This window comes from Benincasa hispida, chromosome 10 (assembly GCF_027475165.1).
Source record: "Benincasa hispida cultivar pf3 chromosome 10, pf3_genome.v1.1, whole genome shotgun sequence".
NCBI lineage: Eukaryota > Viridiplantae > Streptophyta > Magnoliopsida > Cucurbitales > Cucurbitaceae > Benincasa > Benincasa hispida.
Window position 1 is genome coordinate 29369231 of NC_143487.1, and position 21787 is coordinate 29391017.

Below are 21787 nucleotides of genomic sequence, written 5' to 3' on the forward strand. Positions count from 1 at the left end.
CAAGAGAAGGGTTTTAAACAATATTCTAAACTAATTTCATGTCTTCTCATGGCCGAATAAAATAACGAGTTATTAATGAAAAATCATGAATCTCGACCAACCGAGATGACACCATTCCCTGAAGTGAATACTGTGAATTTTAATAATAATTGTGGTTGAGGTCGTGACCGTGGCAGAGGAAGAAATAATAATTATTTTCGTAGTAGTCATTCTAAACATTCAAATTTTAAAAGAACCATACAGAATGATGATCACAAAGGAAAAACTCCACAAGATAAGGGTTCAAAAAGTGTTAACAATAAATGCTTCAGATGCAGAATGACTAGGCATTGGTCACGATCTGTCGTACGTCAAAACACTTAGTTGATCTCTATCAAGCATCCCTAAAAAAAAAGAGAAAAATGTGGAAGCAAATTTTGCATACCAAAATAATGACATATTTGACCCATCCCAAATGACTAATTTTTCTTTGAATCTTATGAAGAGAAAATCAACAAAATTGATGGAACATCAAGTGTTTCCTTTCACTTTGAAAATATCTAAACTTAATGTTGTTTTTATTTATTAATCTCTATGTTTTTTTCCTCTTAGTAGATGTTGACCTTTGTATATTCCAAATATTGTTTTCCTTATTGTAATTGTTTTCTTTTAATGAAGAAACTTATATCATTTTCATATGTTGGATGACTAAAAAATGAGTAAATAATATCTATGTCTGACAGACAGTGCAACTACACATACAATACTTAAAAGTAGAAAATATTTTTTCAAACTGACAATGCTAGAAGCAAAAATGAATACAATATCAGGTTTTACAAACCTAATTGAAGGATTTGAAAAGACAAATATTATTTTGTCTAGAAGAACAAAATTTACAATTGACAATGCATTGTTCTCTAGTTAATCAAAGAGAAATCTACTTAATTTTAAAGATATATATTGCAATGGTTATCATATTGAGACTGATAGAAAGAATAATATGGAGTATCTTTATATCATATCTACTGTCTCATATGAAAAATATATACGGGAAGAGTTGTCTGCTTTATCTTCTGGATTATATTATACTCGTATACGAGTAATTGAAACATATGCAACGATGAACCTAAAGTTCATGAATTCAAACATATTTATAATTTTGGCATGACAGATTAGGTCATCCAGGGTTTATAATGATGAGAAGAATTATTGAGAATTTAAAATGAACATCCATTGAAAAGCCAGAAGATTCTTCAATCTAATAAATTATCATGTGATGCTTGCTCTTAAAGCAAACTAATCATTACACCATCACTAGTTAAAGTGAGGACTGAATTGCTTCCATTCCTAGAACAAATTCATGGTGATATATGTGGACTTATCAACCCACCAAGTGAACCATTTAGATATTTTATGGTATTAATATATGCATCCAGTAGATGGTCACACATGTACTTATTATCAAGTCGAAATCTTGCATTTGCAAGATTACTTGCTCAAATAATTAAGTTAAGAGCATAATTTCCTGATTATATAATTAAGACATGTCGTCTTAATAATGCTAGTGAATTTACATCCCAAGTTTTTTATAATTATTGTATGTCAATTGGGATAAGTGTTGAACATTCTGTAGCTCATGTTCATATACAAAATGGTTTAACAGAATCATTCATAAAACATTTGCAGTTAATTGCTAGACCATTGCTTATAAGGGCTAAGCTTCCTACATCTACATAAAGACATGCCATTTTGCATGCAGCGTCACTTGTACGTATTAGGCCAGTATCTTATCATAAGTACTCGCCATTACAATTAGCTATGGCCATGAGCCAAATATTTTCCATCTGAGAATTTTTAGATGTGCAATATATATTTCAATTGCTCCACCACAACGTACTAAGATGAGTCCTCAAATGATGATAGAAATATATGTTGGATATGATTCCCTATCAATTATTAAATATCTTGAACCCTTGAGGGTGATGTATTTACTGCACGATTTGTTGATTGTCATTTTAACGAGACAAAATTTTCAACATTAGGGGGAGGAATTAAGAAGTTGTAAAAAGAAATTACATGGAATGCATTGTTATTGTCTCACTTAGATCTCCGTACAGATCAATGTGAACTTGAAGTTTAGAAGATAATTCATTTACAAAATATAGCAAATCAGTTACTAAATACATTTATAGATGCAAAGAAAGTAATTAAATCACATTTATCAGCTGTAAATGTTCTATTGAAAATTGATATCCCAACACAATAAGTTGTCACTAATGAATCTGGAACACGCCAAAAGCGTGATAGACCAGTGAGTTCCAAAGATAAAAATCCTCGAAAAAGAAAAATAGTTACTAGTCAAGAAGACCTGGTTGAGGATATAAATACCCATGAAGAAATTCATGACATGACTAATGAGGAAGGTGAAATACCTAAAGATAATAATGAGATTTCAATAAATATGTCATGACAGGAAAAAGATGGAAACCGACTCATGTAGTTATTGATAATATTTTTGCATATAATGTTGCTCTTGATATTGAAGGTGAAAGAATCTCGAACTGAGGAAAACCATGAGTGGAAGAAAGATCGACCCAATTTCCATTTTTTATTGAATATAAGTTTTACAATAAAACAAGAACAAGATATGCATTTACATAAACTATAGCATGCTTTAATAAAGGAAAATTTGGGGTTTAAAAAATCTTTACCTTTGAAGACTATCCTTCAAGAATCATTCGAACAAGCCACGAACGAATCTCCTTCTCCAAAAGGGACACCATCACTTGAGAACACTCTGTATTCTCTTGGGACAAATAATTCAAACAAGAATTATGGGCTTTACTTGAATCCTTGGAAGAGGGAAGGAGATGGAAAGGGAGGAAAAGAACTTTTCTTCTAAGTTTTTCCCAAAGAGAACTTTTTCTCTCAGTTTTTTCAGGAAGAAGATGAGAATCTCATCCACTACTTCTTTCACACAACCCATGTATATGGCTAAGAGAAATTAAAGGGAAGGATTTGTAACTTCCTCCCTCTAATTAATTAATATTAATTTAATAAAATTAAATTAATAATAATTATACATATAACAACAACTTTATTATCTGTATATAAACTATATGTTATATAACACATAATCTATAGTCACATATTGTATCAAATATACTATAGCCTATAGATGTATTTTCTCTCAACAATATATGACATTTAATATAAATCACATTTATATTAAATTTACTATGAATCTCATTCATATGATTATTATTTAAATCATATTCAAATATTTAATTCCTCTCAACTGATTTATGGTATTTAATATAAATCATATTTATATTAAATTTAGTTACATAAATCTCATTCATATAATTAGTATTTGAATCATATTCACCTTATATTATAATGTATCAAATACATTTATTAATTATATCTCATATATAGTTAATTTAATTCATTATATTATATATAATTAATTCCCTCAATTAATTTGAACACTTCAAATTAATCCAAAAATAATTCTCAATTAAATCCTTATTGAGCTATAGAGGGGACCTTATGAACCTGTAGATTGAAACTCTAATGGTACTCGGATAATTAATTAAAATCTTTAATTAAATTATCCAACATCTGTTAACTGTCAGTCACTCTACTAAAAACCGACAGGTACATTCTTCGCACTATAGATAAATTTCTGTGTCCATTAAATATAACAATCAACAGTGCAATGACCTTTCACAAATTGCTCATAAGCATAGTTGGACCAAAATTACCGTTTTGCCCTTGTAGTTACATCTAACTCTTTAAGTACGACTGATTCCTCTAATGAACAATAAGTCATAGTCCAACTATGACCAAGTCCCTCTCGGGCTAGGAGAGGGTGTGGCCATTATGTTCAAGCCCCAGAATCAGCCCTTAAGGGAGCAATTTATCTACTTACCCCTACATCGGAGAAGGAGTGAATTCCGTCTCATGTAATTGTGTTCCCAGCTCCCCAGTTAGACGAATCTCCAAAATGGTAGGTTTATTGAGTTGGCAATCTAGCTACTCTCACCCATACAAATCAAAGGACTGCCCTCATAGGCAGGTGTTCCCAACTCACTCAGGATTAAGGTCATGTCACCTATGGTCATTTTAGTGAAATGTAAGTCTCAATTATCAACGACGTTATATAAAAAGACTAATCATTTCGTGGTCCGGTCTTATACAAACTCTTTGTATAAGGTACTTTCGCTTGCATGTTTCCACATGAATGGTCAGGATCAGACCATTTGTAGCACTCTACAACACTTGTAAATATCTACAAAGCGGGTCGTATCTGTAGTGTCACCAGGATATGGTATCCCTCCTTTATCCTTATACTACAGGCCATTTATGTTATTACTTAAAGCATGATCCACTTGTATATCTCGTATACATGCTCAAGTTAAATAAAATAACCACGGATCTTAGTTTATTGGATATGAGTAAATGCAAATAAAATAACCTTTATTTTATTAATAACAATGTGTACAAAATGTTTACAAACTACGAGATCACTAGGAGAATTAGAATACCAATCCCAACACATACTGCCTCGACAAAACAAAATCCTTTTGTTAGGGAGAGAGGGATGGTGAGAGAGGAAGAGAAAAATGTGGAATTGATCCCATGTTTTCTCGTAACTTCCTTAAAACAGGGAGTTAATTTGTTTAATTTAAATTAAATAAAATTCAATTCAATTTAGTTCAATTTATTAATTAAGTCATATTTAATTAAATATTCATTTAAATCATATTTAAATAATTTCCTCCCACACAACCTATAGTTTTAATGTGCATCTAATGTAAATTAAATTTTACCTAGAGTTTTGATTTAATCAATTTAATTAAATTAAAAATTAAATTAAATAAAATAATTAATTAATTCTTTAATTAATTAATCATCCAATTAAATATCACATATTTAATTTAATTTCCCATTTGAATCATATTCGAAAACATTTCTCTCATTTAATCTATAGTTTTAATGCACATCCAATGTACATTATTTTTAACCTATAGTTTTCAATATGAATCTTATTCATATTAAATTAATATTTAAATTCCTCTCAAATATTTCGTTAAAAAATAATATCAAAGTTTAAAATTAAACTTTATATTAAAATGTATCAACATACATTAAAAAAATCTCAATTTTGAATTTGAACATTTCAAATTCAATTTAATGACAAATCTCAATACCTTTTACAAGCTAGGAAGGGGCCTAATGGACCTCAAATTAAAAGCTCCAACGATGTGAGATTAATTGGCTAAACTCAATAACCAAATTAATCAATATTCGTTAATTGTGAGTACACTCCACTAAAGAACCACAACTGCATTATCACTACAGACATGTTTCTGTGTCCACGGATATAGACCAATAACAACAAGTTAGTCCTTCAAGAGTGTTTGTAACACTAGTTGGGTCAAATTACTGTTTACCCCTAGGTTACCTCTACATCTTTAAGTATCAGTGCTCCTCTATGGAACAACCTATTTATGGTCCAACCATTAAACAGAAACTCCTTTTGGGCCAGTGAAAGGGTAAGGCCCTTTGTCCAAGTCTCGAAGACACCACTTAAGGGAACACTCATCTACTTACCTTGAAGTCGGGAAGGAGTGTAATCTATCTTGTATGATTATGTTCCCAGCTACCCACTCGATCTTATCCCCAAAATGGTAGATGGTGAACTGGTCACTCTCACCCATACAAATCAAAGGACAATCCCTCTTGAACAGGAGTTCATTATATACTCAAGAGCAAGACTAAGTTGCCTAAGTCATCCTATTGAAATAGAAATCTAGCTAATCAACGGAGTTATATCTAGTGGTTACTATTTCGCGGTCCGATCTTATGCAAACTCATTATACAAGATATCCCCACTTGTGTGTCTCCTACATGAATGCATTGAATCACCACGTTTGTATCGAATACAAAATGAGTAGTATCTATAGTGTTATCAAGATAAGGTATCCAACCTTATCTCTATATTATAAACCCTTTAGGCTGTATTTTAAACATTGATCCCTATATGTCTCGACATACAATTCGACAACCTAGGATGTTAGTTGATTGGATTTTAGGGTTAATAAGACAAAATTAAATAAAACATCAATACTATTTATTGATAAAAATATTAATAACTATTTATTAATGATAGTCATTTAATTACATCACTATCTACGAGTTTTAGGGCATAAAACCCAACAATTTATTCATCAGTCAACTTATACAGGAAAAATTTTAAAAAGATTTTATATGAACAAAGCACATCCATTGAATATTCCAATGGAAGTTTGTTCATTAGATGTGAGGAAAGATATATTTTGATCTCGAGATGATAACAAAGAATTACTTAGTTCTGAAGTACCATATCTAAGTGCAATTGGTGCACTTATGTATCTTGCCAATAATACAAGATCAGAAATTGCATTCTCAGTAAATTTATTAGCTAGTTATAGTTATTCTCCAACAAAAAGACATTGGAACGAAATTAAGCATATACTTCATTATCTTCGAGGAACGATCTACAAGAGTTTGTTTTATTCAAATAAATCAATTTTTGATCTAGTTGGTTATGTAGATTCTGGATATTTATCTGATCCACATAAAGCTAGAGCTCAAACAGGTTATCTATTCAATTGTTATATCATGGTGAACAGACTATAATAGTCACTTTCTCAAATCATGCTAAAATTCTTGTAATTCACGAGGCTAGTCGAGAATGTGTATGACTAAGATCAATGACTCAGCACATTCGTGAAACATGTGGTTTGTCTTCTAGTAAAAATCTTTCAACGATATTATACGAAGACAACACAACATGCATATCCCAAATCAAAGGAGAATATATTAAAGGAGATAAAACAAAACATATTTCACCAAAACTTTTCTACACTCGTGATCTTGAAGAAATTGAGACATCAATATACAACAAATTTGTTCAAAGGATAACTTGACAGACTTATTTACAAAGTCATTACCTACAACAACCTTTGAAAAATTGGTGCGTAACAATGGAATGTAGCGACTCGGAGAGCTCAAATGATGTTTCTATGAGGGGAAGCAAATATATTATATTCTTTTAGAATGATTAGATTATATGAAATATGTACTCTTTTTCCTTCATTAGGATTTTTTTCTCATTGGATTTTTCTCTAGTAAGGTTTTAACGAGACATATTTCATATATATATATAATGTGCATCTAAGGGGGAGTATTATAAATATTATAGAAGATAGATGCTCATCCCAAAAAAGATCATGTGTCCTTAAACATGTTACCCCATATGTCATGAATTTATACATGGTTAGTGTCCTAATAGCCACATCCATTTGCCAATTCTCTTAGAAATAGTGGTCACTTATGCTTATGCATTTTGTAGAATAGTGAAGATTGGTGAGAAATCCAAAACTTTTGGAGAAAAAATTTTAGTAATGATTTGATGATTTGATGATTTTCTTATTTACTTTATTTTATTTCAGTTATTTATTTATTTATTTTATTTCAGTTATTTATTTTATCTATATATATTTATATTATTATATATTATTATTATAATATATTTTTCTATATCAGTATTTCATTGTGCTCCCAAGTTCACAACGATGAGAAAATGATTCAATTGTCATCAAATTAAACCTTATTTTTTTTTAAAAGTTGCAATTTTGTATCATCAATGCAATTTTTGCCAACTCATCTCCTAATTATAACAAAAAAAAAAACGATGTATAATACTTACAATTCTTAATAATATCAAATTTTTGTGTAAATTTAAGTTTGTTTAAATAACTCTACTAAAACTCACAAATTTGAACAAAATTTTAGTTTTGATGTCGATTTTCTTTGAAATCTTATCAAATTTATATCATTCACCTGCTATACAATTCATTGAAAGCATATATATGAGAATATATTTTTTTTAGCAATTTTGCAAAGAAAATTGGGGTAGAATTTGATGAAATTAGAAGCCTATAATAAATATTGTTAGAAATAAGACACATTTGATTTTTTTTTCTAACAAAATAAATTCTACTCTATTTGATTTTTTGTTTTTTGTTTTTAAAAAGTTAAATCTATTTTTTCCCTCAATTTCTTAAAATAATTTGCATATTTCTTAAGTAAAAGAGTAGAATTCTTAGCCTAATTTTTTTTTAAAAAAACAATTATTTTAAATGGTAAAACTGCTAAAAATATTTTCAAGTATAGCAAAATGTCACCGTCTATCATTGATAGACTGCGACAGACATCTATCAGTGGATGAAACACAATGATAGATATCTATCAGACTTTGATAAAATCTATCGCGGTCTATCACTAGTAGATGTGATATTTTGTTATATTTGTAAATAAGTTGGTTTCTTTTTTTTATTTGAAAACCGCTCAAAACAAAAACTAATTTTATTTTAATTTTCAAAATTGGATTTTGTTTTTGAAACAATGGTAAATGTAGAATGTTATGATGATGTGATTTCATTCATCAAATCTCAATTGTGTAATGTACATGCATGCCAAGGAAGAGTCTTGTTATTGTTTTAGTGTATATTTGAGAGTGACGGTTGAAATAGTCATTTCAGAATAATCAATTTGTTCCAAACTTATAAGAATGATTTTGATTTATTATGGTTTCAAAAAGTGATTTTAGAATGATCAAATTTCTAAAAATGAGATATTCTCAATTAATTATCGAAAATTTTATTTTAAATGATTTTAAATTTATGTAAAAACAATTTCAACATTTGTCAAATATCAACCTATTGAGTACTGGAAAAAATTCATTGGCAATGACAAACATACCCTTAATTAACCCTCATCTCGAACAAAGATATACTTCTCATCTCATATCTACTTTTGTTCGAAATCGTGCATCATCTCACATACTAATTGAGTTTTCCATTTTAGATATAAATCTTTGTGACTTTAGGTTTTGAAATCATCGAAAAGTTTTATACCAATGGAGACAAATCTACTAAGTTATTTTGGATATAAATCTGTGGGACTTTTATTTGCTCTAACAATTTTTTTAAAATTATTTGGTAATGTACGATTTCATTTATACCAGTACTGTCTTATTCAAATAGTTTGAGGGGTTGTTTTCAAATATAGGAGAATGAACCAAACTATTTACAAATAATAATAAAATATCAGAGTCTATCTATGATATGTTGCAATAAACAACAACGATAGACCACTACCTGTGTCTATCATGATAAAGATAGACTAGGTAGTCTATCGCTATCTATCCTGATCTATCACAGATAGACTGTGATATTTTGTTATTAATTGTAAATATTTTTAGCAGTTTTGTCATTTAAAATAATTTTCCATACTTCGAGTTTTTATTTATTTTTTTTAATTTTTATAACTTCATTTTATTAATTTGCAATTTCGGGATGAAAATACTACTTTTTATTATGTGTAATCAATAATGAAAATTTTAGATCTGTTTGGATTGACTCGAGAAAAAAATTGTTTTTCAAAAGAATCATTTTTATTTAACACTTTTGATAAAAACAGATTAAAATACACTTGAAAAACTATTTTGAGTAGTTACCAAAACACTTCAATTTCTTCTAGAAGGAAATTAAACCCTTCAAATTATATTTCAAACATATTTTTCATTATGCATATGAATTATTATGCCTCAAAAGAAAAAAAAAAGTTAAAATATTGTGGAAGATAAAAAGAAAAATCTCAAATCAAATCGAAATATTCTTAGTCATTTATATTTTTTTAAGTATAATAATAGTGGAAGATTTAAATCATAGAATTTCTTTTCGCTACCATATATTTTATCTAACGAAAAATAATTCAATTCAACTTATTAAAATTTTCGTTATTTAAATTTTATGTCATTAATCTTTCATCTAACCCCAACAAAAAGTCAAAGCTTGTGTAACTTGATTTTCTTAAATCAAAATGAAAAAATATTTTTTTAATTATATATTTTTTAAATATTAAATATTATTCATAATTTTTTATATTACAATTCATAATTATCATTTTTGAAAAAGGAATTTGAAACTTATAATTTAAGAGGCTCACAATACTTTGACCAATCGGAGATTACTTAGTTTATATATTTTACCTATTTTTTCAGCTCAATATTACATGAAGGTAAATTATCATTTTAAAATCGATAATATGATTCTTATCCTTAGATTTATTGAACTTAATCTTTTTTTAAATACAATAAATATGGTAGAGATTCAAACTTTTAATCTCATGATCAAGATAACAATATATCTAAACTCATCAAACTATATCGAGATTGACTATAAATTTTACTTAATTGGTGATTTGCTAATTATTATGCTTTTTTTTAAAAAAAAATAAATATAAGACAATTTATATTTAATTAGAAGACAACTTGGCTGCTTACGATTCCTACCAACTTTTTTTATGCGTGGTCCCTTTATATTAATCAATTAAGATTATATCTAATAAAATTTAAGATAATTAAGATGGTTTACACGCCTAAATTATATTTGTTGTTGGTGTTCAAAAATCAAATATCTCTATTGATTGTGTTCTTTACGATGGTCGAGATGAGTCTCGTGATTATTTATTCTTCGACTCCCCATGAGATATGTTATGATAGGATAATTATTGCTCTCATTGGATATGTTATTGGTACACAAAACTTGACCAGGTTTGTCATTTTAGTGTTGAAAATAGGCTGAAGTGAAAGGTATATGGAAGAACAATTTGGTGTACTGTCATCTATTTTACTTGGATTGGAGGGAGCGTAATCTTCTAATCCAAGGTGCTATTTTGCATCCTCCCATGAATTTGTATGGTTGTTCGATCTGATTTGTTCCTTTATTACTATGTGTGATAAGAGAAACATCCACATCGAGAAATTTCCCATGAATTTGTAGGGATTTATTTCTTTAAAGTATGTTTTAAGGATCTTTTCTATGTAGAGTGAGTTTGTATGATTTATTTGTCTTGTGTTATAATTTTTGTAGTCGTGTTTTGTTTGCGCCTTGAACTTCAGGCTATGAAGTCAATTTTTGTTTATTACAATTCATTATCTTAAAAGAAATATTATGACACATACTTCTTATATATCTTTAACACTAATTGGATATTTTTTTTCGTGCTTTTCAAACCAAACTAGTGCCTTTAAACTCGATCCATTTTTTTTATGAACACGATGGGTAGAATTTCACAACATTAAAATAAAATGTTCTATTTATAAATAATTAATTATAGTTGACATTTAATACCTAATCGTGTTTTAATAAGTTTTTCTTAAATCACCTAGCTTTGAAATATGTAAAAGATTCCATAAGTAAAATACAATATTAATTGGAGACGGAATATATAATATTGTAGCATTTAAACCATATGTAATAGTAAATTTAATATTTATTTTGAAAAAAAGATAAATTTAACGTTATATCATCTAACATTTTTAATTAAAATTATAGATAATAAATAAGATTTTTAGATTGAATTATACAGAAATGTGATTCACAACATATATTTTTTTTTATCTAATAAAACAAAAAGTAAAAACCGATGTGTGGATGCAAAGTCTTCACATAAAATATTTATTTGTTGTGACTTGGGCAAATTTAAATTATTATAATTATTATAGTTATTTTATTATTAGTATTTACTATTTTTAACAAGTGCTGGAAATTGTAAATGCACCACTGAATTTTTGTTTTTCTTTGAAAGCAACTATTCGATTTGATTTCTTCAACTTCAAAATAAATTATAAATTTTTATAAATTTTTTTATGCACCACTTGTTAAGATTACTCATTAAACCGTGTAACTTTACTTGGACAAAGTTTGTAATATATATATATATATTTATTTTAAAAACTACCTTAAAAAAAAACCTTTAATCTTTGAAAATTAAACTCATAAATATTATTTTTAATTATTTAAATAATTTTTTTGTTTAATTATCTATTTTTAAAAAATCAAGCAAAATTTTCTAAAATTAAAAAAAAAAATTGTAAAAACTTATTTTGTTTTTAGAATTTTGATAAGAATAATCGAAGTGTAAAGTTAGGAACGATGGAAATGAAAAAAATAAAAAAGTTTATCAAATGGACCTTAAAATATCATTTTGATATTTATACCTTATTCTTTGTTCTATTTTTTATTTTTATACTTTCAACTATCTAATTTTAATTTATGGATTTTTAATAAATCTTAAAATTAAAATGATAGTTAGTTAATTAATCATTAAATTTTTCTATAAAAAATAATTAGTCTTTTAGCATTTTCTTTATAAATTGTAAAATTATTTTCATGGTGTATTTTTTCTTAAATTTTTATTTAAATAATTTCGATAAATTTTTTTGAAAGATTAGATTTAAGATTTATTAGAGTAAATAACTAAAATTAAACCACTTAAAATGGAATAAAACTTAAAAGTATATAATATTTTGACTTAAAAAACTACCAAATTGACTTCTAGGGAAAGAAAAAGAGAGAGAGACTGAAAAAATTACAATATTTAAATTGGACAAAATTAACCATTAAAATTTTAATTAATTAAAATTGATCAAAATGAACTAAATCGACCAAAACTATCCACGGTATACATTATAACCCATACAAAAATAGACTAAATAATAATAATAATAATGCTAGACGAACCTTCCAACCATTATCCTGTTATTGAAAAATAAATTAGATCAATTGCTTAGTCCAATTTAATTTTTTTTTTAAAAATTACAAAACGTACAAATATTGCATTTTTTAAAACTTCACTTTTCTATTTTTTAGTTTTAAAAATATCCAAATAGGAACTAAAAATGTTTTATAAACAACTTTTATATATATATATATAATTGACATGTATTCTTTTAAAATTGAAAATTCAAATTCTAATAATTTAAATAAATAAAAATATCAATATATAAGCATACAAATAAGGAAAATAATGGATAATTGTAAATAAGTTGATCCATTTTCCTTTATTTGAAACAGATCCAAAAATAATATTATAAAATATTTGTTAATTAATTAAAAAGATTGGGATATGACTTTTTCCTTTGTGAGATGTATTTATACAACTAATAAATATAATATATATATATATATATATATATATATATATATATATATATCTTTTAAAGAAAATCTATTGTAAATTGATTTACAATAAATGACCTTATGTAGTAAGTAGAAGTACAGTGTATTGTGCAAATAAATGCATATTTAAAGTGAGGTCAAATATCCTTTCCATCAAATATACTTAATAGTAATAGATAAGATCAAACCAAATAGAGGACAACATTTAAATACATTTCTAATTATTAATATACTTAATACTAATACTCCCTTGCCTTTCTCAATCTAATCTTGATAGATTATCTTTTTATTCTTCATTAACTTTTTTACCTTCTATAGGTTTATTATTATTGTATAAATAAACCACTTCAAACACTAATTTTAAAAAATAAATAATTACGACTAGATTTCATTATCTAAAGTTCAAATCCACATCTTAAAAATGTTCAGATTGTCTCGATTCCACGCTTTTGTTTTTAAAAATTAAACTTAGGAAAAAAAAAACTTTTTTGATCCTAGATTTTGGGTCTAATTTAGTCCGTACAATTTTACTTTTGACATTTGAGTTTTTCTTCAATTTGGTCCCTACGAGGTTTATATGTTTAACCTCAAATTTTCATTTATGTTAGTAAATTAAAAATTGTTAAAAGAATTATAGTTAATTAAGTTTTCATGTTTTTATCACTTTCAAAATTAAATTTAACTAAACTTCTAATAATTTTTAATTAATTAATAGAAATTGACTTCAATGATTGAAAGTAAGTATTAAATGAAAAATTGAGGTTAAAAATATAAAATTTTGAAATCCAGGGACCAAATTAAAACAAATTCAAGTCTGAAGGGTAAAATTGTAACATTTTGAAACTTATGGACTTTGAAACAAAATTCAAAACTTAAATACTAAATGTGTAACATTTTAAAACCTAAATACCAAATAGAAACTAAGGCTAAAACCTAAGGACGTTATTCCCTTAAACTTGTTCATTTGTAATTATTTTCTCACTTTTTTTTTCAGTTCTAAAAATACATTTTTGGAAACAAAATAAGCAAAAAAAAAAAAAAAAAAAATTATATGAAAATTATTCATACACATTTCATGATTATTTGTTTTTAATAAAAAAAAAAATTTGTTTCTTATATGAAATTGGAGAATATCCACACAAATTGTCAATAATTTATGACTATTTGTTCTTTTCCACCCCAAATTTATCACTATTTTCTCGTTAAGTAAAATAGGAAATTCTTTTGTATTTATCTCATAATCCTCACCTCACCTACCACCGTATTTATAAATTCATTTAACTATTATTTTTTTTTTAATTTTTCTCACTTATTATAATTTTAAATAGTTTTGTTCAGTTCTTTGTAATCATGAAAATTCAGTTTATTATATTTAAAATTTGAGCTGGCTTGATCAACATCTGAAATGGTCCAACCACAACATAACTAATTAGTCAATTATCATTTTAATCTTGATTAGTTTTTTTATGTAATCTTTATTTTGATTATACTCCTTTGATGTCATGAAACCTATATAGTTATAATGGAAAATAGTTTGTTTTTTTTAATAGATTTAAATAATCTCAGTTTGAGTTAGATAGATTCAAATGTGTTCCTAACTATTAAATAGAGAATGAAATATAATTTTAGTGAGCTTTATCTATTTTTGTTTGATCCATTTTCGTTATTGAATCTTAATTTTTCAAATCTTACTTATAATAATTACACATTTGTCAAACTTGATATTTGGTTATCGACACTAAATACGACAGTAAAATTAATTATTTATACATCATACTTAAATTATCATCTCCATGGATAATAATTAAATCTAGAATTTATCATAATTGAATCAATAAAGTTAATATTTCAAATTTTTAGTGATAGAAAATATCAAAGGCTCATAAAAGGTAAAAAAAGAGATTGAATTATAAAATGATAAAATATTTTAGAATCAAATGTATGTATCTTCCTAAATTTGGTATTATGCTAAAACACGACATGTGTACTTTTGTCTAACAATTTAGTCTTTATAATCTAAAACATACCATAATTAACTTAAATAATATTTTCATAATAATGTTCCTTCTCTCACAAATAATTATTTTAAATGTATTTATTTAGAAAAAGAAAAAAATTTATAATTTTTTTAGTACAATAAAAAGGATCTCGGACTACAACTTACTAGTCATTTACACATATTTTATCTCGATTAAGCTAAGATCACTTTAATCACTGTACAAAATTTAAATATACTTAAGATTATCCAATTAATAGGTATATTGTTTGGTTTGGCTAAGTCATAATCAATAAAAAAATGAGCATTTTTTTCCTTTTAAAAATAAAACTATAGAGATAGACAAGTATTTAAAGTAATTTTTTTTAAAAAAAATTAGAAAATTATACTCATAATCTCTAGAATATAAATTTACTTCTAAATTATTTTTTTCTTTTACCGTTTTTATTTTTGAAAATTGTGTTTGTTTCTTAGTATTCTCTACGATAGTTTTTATATTTTCAAAAAGAAATATTTGAATTCTTGATCAAATTAAAAAAAAAATCCTAATTTATATGATATTTTTAATTAATTTTTTTATGACATTTGTAAAAAGAAGATAACAAAAAAAAAATATAGTATTTATACAAATAAATTTCTGGATAATGATTTAAAACTATTTTATGAACCTCAAATACCAAAGTAGAAACCAAGTCCAAACCTGGTGGCTGAAAACCTAACTTACCATTTAAAAAACATTATTAATAAATAAATAGATAAATAGTGTTGGAATTAATTAATCAACAAAAATAAAATATGATATTAATTTCCATATTTACATGATTGCTCCTTGCTCTCAACTTACAACCCACAACCACGGAGAGGAATAATGAACCCATTCCGCTCGGCCCGGTCCATCTGAGCTGGCCAGGTTCGATGGGACCCACACCCCCTTTTCCACCAAAAGACTTAAAAAAAATAGAAAAAGAAAAAAAAAAAAACCCTATAAATACGCCCAACTCCTCGCTTCACCCTTCAAAATTTTCTAAACCATTTCCCCCATTTGGAAGGAGGAAAAAAAAAGGAAAAAGAAAAAAAAAAAATCATTTCATTATAAAACTTCCTCCGCCTCCCGATCCGGCGCCGGCGTTTTCCATTTTCACTTTTCTTTTGCCCTACAATGGACGCCCGCCGCCGCCGGTCCTCCTCTTCCCTCGTGAAGAAACTCACCGCCGACGAACCACCGGTGGAATCAATGGATAAAAATTCTCTTAAAGTTAAGATGGTGGAACGACAACATGTTCATGATGATGCCGTTAAGACGTCTGATGTTTTGCCTCTTCCCATTTACTTCACCAATGCCGCTTTCTTCACTCTCTTCTTCTCTGTTGTTTACTTTCTTCTTACGCGGTGGCGTGAGAAGATTCGTTCATCAACTCCTCTTCATGTCGTTACGCTTTCTGAAATGGTAGCCATTTCTGCGTTTATCGCTTCCTTTATTTACCTTCTCGGATTCTTCGGAATCGACTTTGTTCAGTCGATTTTCCGTCCTTCGCATGATGTATGGACCTCTGAAGATGATGAGGTCGTTCTGATTAAGGAGGATACTCGGAAGGTTCCGTGTGGTGCTGGAATCGATTGTTCGATTCCGATTTTGGCACCTCCTTTGCAATCTGTGACAAAAGTTGTTGATCAGGTGCCTGTTAGCATCGATTTGACGGAGGAGGATGAGGAGATTGTTAAATCTGTTGTGACTGGAACTACGCCATCGTATTCGCTTGAATCGAAGCTTGGTGATTGTGGACGAGCGGCGGCAATCCGTCGCGAGGCCTTACAGAGAGTAACCGGGAAGTCGCTCTCGGGGCTTCCGTTGGAAGGATTCGATTACGCTTCGATTTTAGGGCAGTGCTGCGAGATGCCTATTGGATATGTACAGATTCCGGTGGGAATCGCTGGGCCATTGTTGTTAGACGGCAAGGAGTATTCTGTACCCATGGCTACCACCGAAGGTTGCTTGGTTGCGAGTACAAATAGAGGTTGTAAAGCGATTATGATGTCCGGTGGAGCTAACAGCGTGTTGTTGAGAGATGCAATGACGAGAGCACCTGTTATGAGATTCGCTACGGCGAAAAGAGCAGCGGAATTAAAGTTCTACGTTGAAGATCCGGCGAATTTCGATACCTTAGCCTCCGTTTTCAACAAGTCCAGTAGATTTGGAAGGCTACAGAGTATCAAATGCGCCATTGCTGGTAAGAATCTCTACATGAGATTCTCTTGCAGTACTGGCGATGCTATGGGGATGAATATGGTGTCCAAAGGCGTTCAAAACGTTCTAGATTTTCTCCAGAATGATTTCCCTGACATGGATGTAATTGGCATATCAGGTAACAAAACAAAAATTCCTTTCACAACCCGTAAAACCCTTTCGATTTTCTCTGATTTTGCTAATGGAAGAACGTTTGTGAATCCAGGAAACTACTGTTCTGACAAGAAGCCAGCTGCTGTGAACTGGATCGAAGGGCGTGGTAAATCAGTGGTTTGTGAGGTTACAATCAAGGGTGATGTAGTGAAGAAGGTCCTCAAAACCGACGTTCAAGCCTTAGTTGAGCTCAACATGCTGAAGAATCTCACTGGTTCTGCCATGGCTGGAGCTCTTGGTGGGTTCAACGCCCATGCCAGTAACATAGTTTCAGCCATCTATATAGCAACAGGGCAAGATCCTGCACAGAACGTTGAGAGTTCTCACTGTATTACAATGATGGAAGCTGTGAATGATGGCCAAGATCTTCACGTCTCTGTTACCATGCCTTCCATAGAGGTCAAATTTACTTTTCATACATAATAATTTTCTTTATGATGAACATTGTGGAAAAATTTCTGAGTGTAACAGTTTGGTTTAATTGATTGTTAAATGCAGGTGGGTACAGTTGGAGGAGGGACCCAACTTGCTTCTCAATCTGCTTGTTTGAATCTACTTGGAGTTAAAGGAGCCAACAGAGAAGCACCAGGATCTAACTCAAGGCTGCTAGCCACCATTGTAGCTGGCTCAGTTCTTGCAGGAGAATTGTCTCTTATGTCTGCAATTTCAGCTGGACATCTTGTGAGGAGTCATATGAAGTACAATAGATCCAGTAGAGATGTCACTAAAGCTTCTTCCTCTTAAGATCATCTTCTTCTTCTCGTTCAAGGTAATGATTATCTGTTCCCACAAGAAGAAAATTTGCAGAAAAACAGCAGGCGGTGACTTTTGAATAATCAATGGATTTTGGACATAAAACACAAAAGCCCCACATGTAACTTTGGGAATGAGTGACCACAAAACACAGTCAACCATATAACAAAAAGCTTCAAACCCTTTATGTAATTTTAGTTTTTTTTTCTTCTTTGAATTATATATATATAGCGTTGTTCTCTCGATCTTCTTCTTCAATTCAAAAGTTCAACAAACCCCATGTAACTGAAATTATGTAATTGTGTGATGTGATGATGAAGTTCCTTCCCTTTTTTTTTTTTTTTTTTGGGTTAGTTCACTATATGCCAAGCCTTTCTCTTCTCACCATGGATTGATTGTCTCTGTTGTCCTTTGTGGTGTTCTCTCTTTCCAAAAACTGAATTGAAGTGGCTTTTACATTAATGGACAAAGTCAATGGAATGGACTTTGGGATTAAAACAAATAGATGGGACTTGTGATGCTGTGTCTTGTGAAGAATTGAAAAGTTTGTGGTTGTTACAAGGAAAAGTGTCATTCTATATAATGATTTATGTTGCATATACATGCATAAAATAAAGAGGATAGTGGTTATGCATTAATTGTCAAGAAATGAGTGAGTAATAGGGTTTGTTTTGTTTAAAAAAAAATTAGGTGGGTGTTATCTCAATCCCTATATAGATTGAAAAAGTTTGAGGTAGGTTGGAGTGTAGTTAAAACAATCAAAAGATATGTGAAAATTGGAATCAAGTTGAATAAGTATATCATCTGATGACTAAGACAGAGACGTGGTGGAGAAGGAAGGTTCATGAGCTAGACTAGAGACCAAAGGGAATCTAAGTTATTTGCCCACATTCCTAAGATTCTGCCCTCTTGGAAATTGTTAAAATTCTCCTTCCTGCTCACCTTCCGGTGAAATTTTCATAATTAAATAATAATACTCAATCAAAGATTTGTTTTTGGTCACATCTGCCATCAGCCAACTAAATGAAATTTAAAGTCTAGCTCAGGTGGGTCATAGTCTAAAACACGAGAATCAACTGCTCAACATGTTTAATATCATAACTAATGTCACTGAAGAACCATTCATTTATAGTTTTGGAGTGGGTCAACTCGAACAAAGACAGACGTCCTAACAAATCGTATACATATCCTTTGCTATTCTTACTGGGAATCTAAAACTTGTGTCGGTTTTCTCTTTATGTATCAAAGAGGTAGAACGTGATTAATGAATATTATCTTCTATTATAAAATCTTTCCCCAACTCAACATATGAATGACTTAGATGTATGAAAAAGATGTTTGGCAAACTCTTCATCCCCCTTTACACTCTCTTCTTGTAACATCTAACCTCCTATTCATGCTTTTTGTAGTTATATTTCTAATATTGTCACGTCATTTCTTGCCATCTTCACTTCATTGTTATCTCAAATTACACAATAATAGCAAGTTTTTAATTTTTATTGGAAATTAAACTATACATCTAAATTCTAAATTATCTATTTCAATATCACTCACTAACATAGTTAAAATCATGAATGTATTGAATTTAATTCAATGGTATTAACATGCTCCCGCCCCACAACTCTTGTAACTTAAAAAACAATATATTTATTTTTTCTTTTATCATCCAAAAGTGCTTCTACTTTTAGAATTTTTTTTGCTATAAAATGTAAATATTTTTAAATATTTTTTATATTTAAAAAGACCACTCAATATATATTGTGTTTGGATCTGCCAAAAAATGAAAGTTATTAAAGTTGGTTTTAAAAGTCTAGTTTTCACCTATATTGAAAAGGCCAAATTCTTAAAATTATTCATCTAGTCAAGATTTAGCACCTGCAGCTGGGTGGATAAACACTAATTATAATTTCAAGTGTCGATATTCAATCTTCTATTATTATAATTCTTGAACTACAACAATCTTTATGATCTAAGCATCCTTGGTAATCTCCTAAATATTTTAGATCTTTTTTATGCCTCGTCTGATAATTATTTGATCTTTTTGTTTGTTGTTTATAAAAAAATAAGTCTATAATTATCATTTCTATCTATTAATTTCTATGTTTTCTTATATACATTTTAGAAATGTTTTCAAAATTAAAATCAAAATTTGGAAAAAAAACAAAAAAGAAAAGAAAATAAGTTTTCAAAAACTAGTTTTTGTTTTTTAAAATTGACTAAGAATTCAAATGTTTACCGAGGAAAATATAAAACCAATGAGTAAGAGGTGAAGTAAACACAATTTTCAAAAATCAAATTGTTACTAAATAGTGCTTTCTTTCTTTCTTTATTTTTGCATATGATTGGAATATAAATGAAAATTTTACTAGATAAATATGATTAAAAACCACCCTTGCTTTCTAAACATTAATAAAAGTAATAATTTAGTTCATAAAGTTTGATTTGTAATGATTTAGTAGATGTATATTTTAATATGTAATAATTTAGTTTTTAGTTTTAGCGTGTAATAATTTAATCCCTATACTTTCATATTTGTAATAATTTAATCAAACTTAAGGGTGAATTTTATTTATGTAAATAGTTTAGGCCCTCTTTGGTAATCATCTCGTTTTTTTGTTTTTGAAAATTAAGTCTATTTCTTCTCATTTACTTACCACGGCTTCCATTGTTCTTCAGTATAAGAGTTGATTCTTAGTCAAATTTAAAAAATAAAAACAAGTTCTTAAAAATTATTATTTTTTTTAATTTTCAAAATTTGACTATATTTTTTAAAACCATTAATACAAATTAAACATAAAAGAAAAATTAAGATGTGGAATGAGTGCTTATAAGCTTAATCTTAAAAAACTAAAAACAAGAAGTCAAATGGTTATCAGACATTGCTTAGTTTTTATTCGGTTTAGCAAGCTTTATATCTAAGCAGTTTCATTAAACCATAATAATATTTTTCATGATAGAAACTCAATTGTTACAAGTTGTAAAGTACAAGAATTAAATTGATACTAATTAAATTTTAGAGAATGAATTCTTACAAGTTTGAAAATACAACGACTAGATTAAAAGTGATTTTTATTAACCTTAAATATTAAAAGTTTGTTTAGTAACTATTTGATTTTAGCTATGAAGCACAGACACAGATACGACTACACGATACGGATACGATCGGATACGATGATTCGTCAATTTCTAAAAAACTAAGATACGGGTACTTCTAAGGATGTGCCAATTTTTTTTATATATTTATTTCTAAAAAACGAGAATACTGATAAGTTGAAGATACATTTTTTTTCTTTAAAAAAATCTAGGATATAGATAAATTTAACATATAAGTTAATAACAATAGCACAAAATAGAATATAAACACTGAAATACAATACAAAAAAAGCAACATCTAAGATGTTGAAGTACAATAGTTAATAAAATGCAATAGAAAAGTGACTCATATTGCAAAAAAGAAGAAAATTTGAGAGAGAAGTATGAAGATAAACGAAGAATTATTGTTGAAGATATCCAAATGGTTTATATTTTGGTGGACTTTGTGGGGATTCAAATGTGAAAATGGAGATTAGATGATTCTAATCT

The 21787-nt window shown here is 28.4% G+C and overlaps 1 protein-coding gene across 1 annotated transcript; it reads left to right on the top strand.

Moving 5' to 3' along the window:
• Positions 1-16066: 16066 nt before the first annotated feature.
• LOC120069047 (3-hydroxy-3-methylglutaryl-coenzyme A reductase 1-like) lies at positions 16067-18448 on the top strand. Its single transcript, XM_039020717.2, has 3 exons — positions 16067-17417; positions 17505-17851; positions 17951-18448. The coding sequence occupies exons 1-3, from the start codon at positions 16214-16216 to the stop codon at positions 18194-18196; spliced, it is 1797 nt and encodes a 598-aa protein (XP_038876645.2). The 5' UTR covers positions 16067-16213; the 3' UTR covers positions 18197-18448.
• The last annotated feature ends 3339 nt before the right edge of the window (positions 18449-21787 follow it).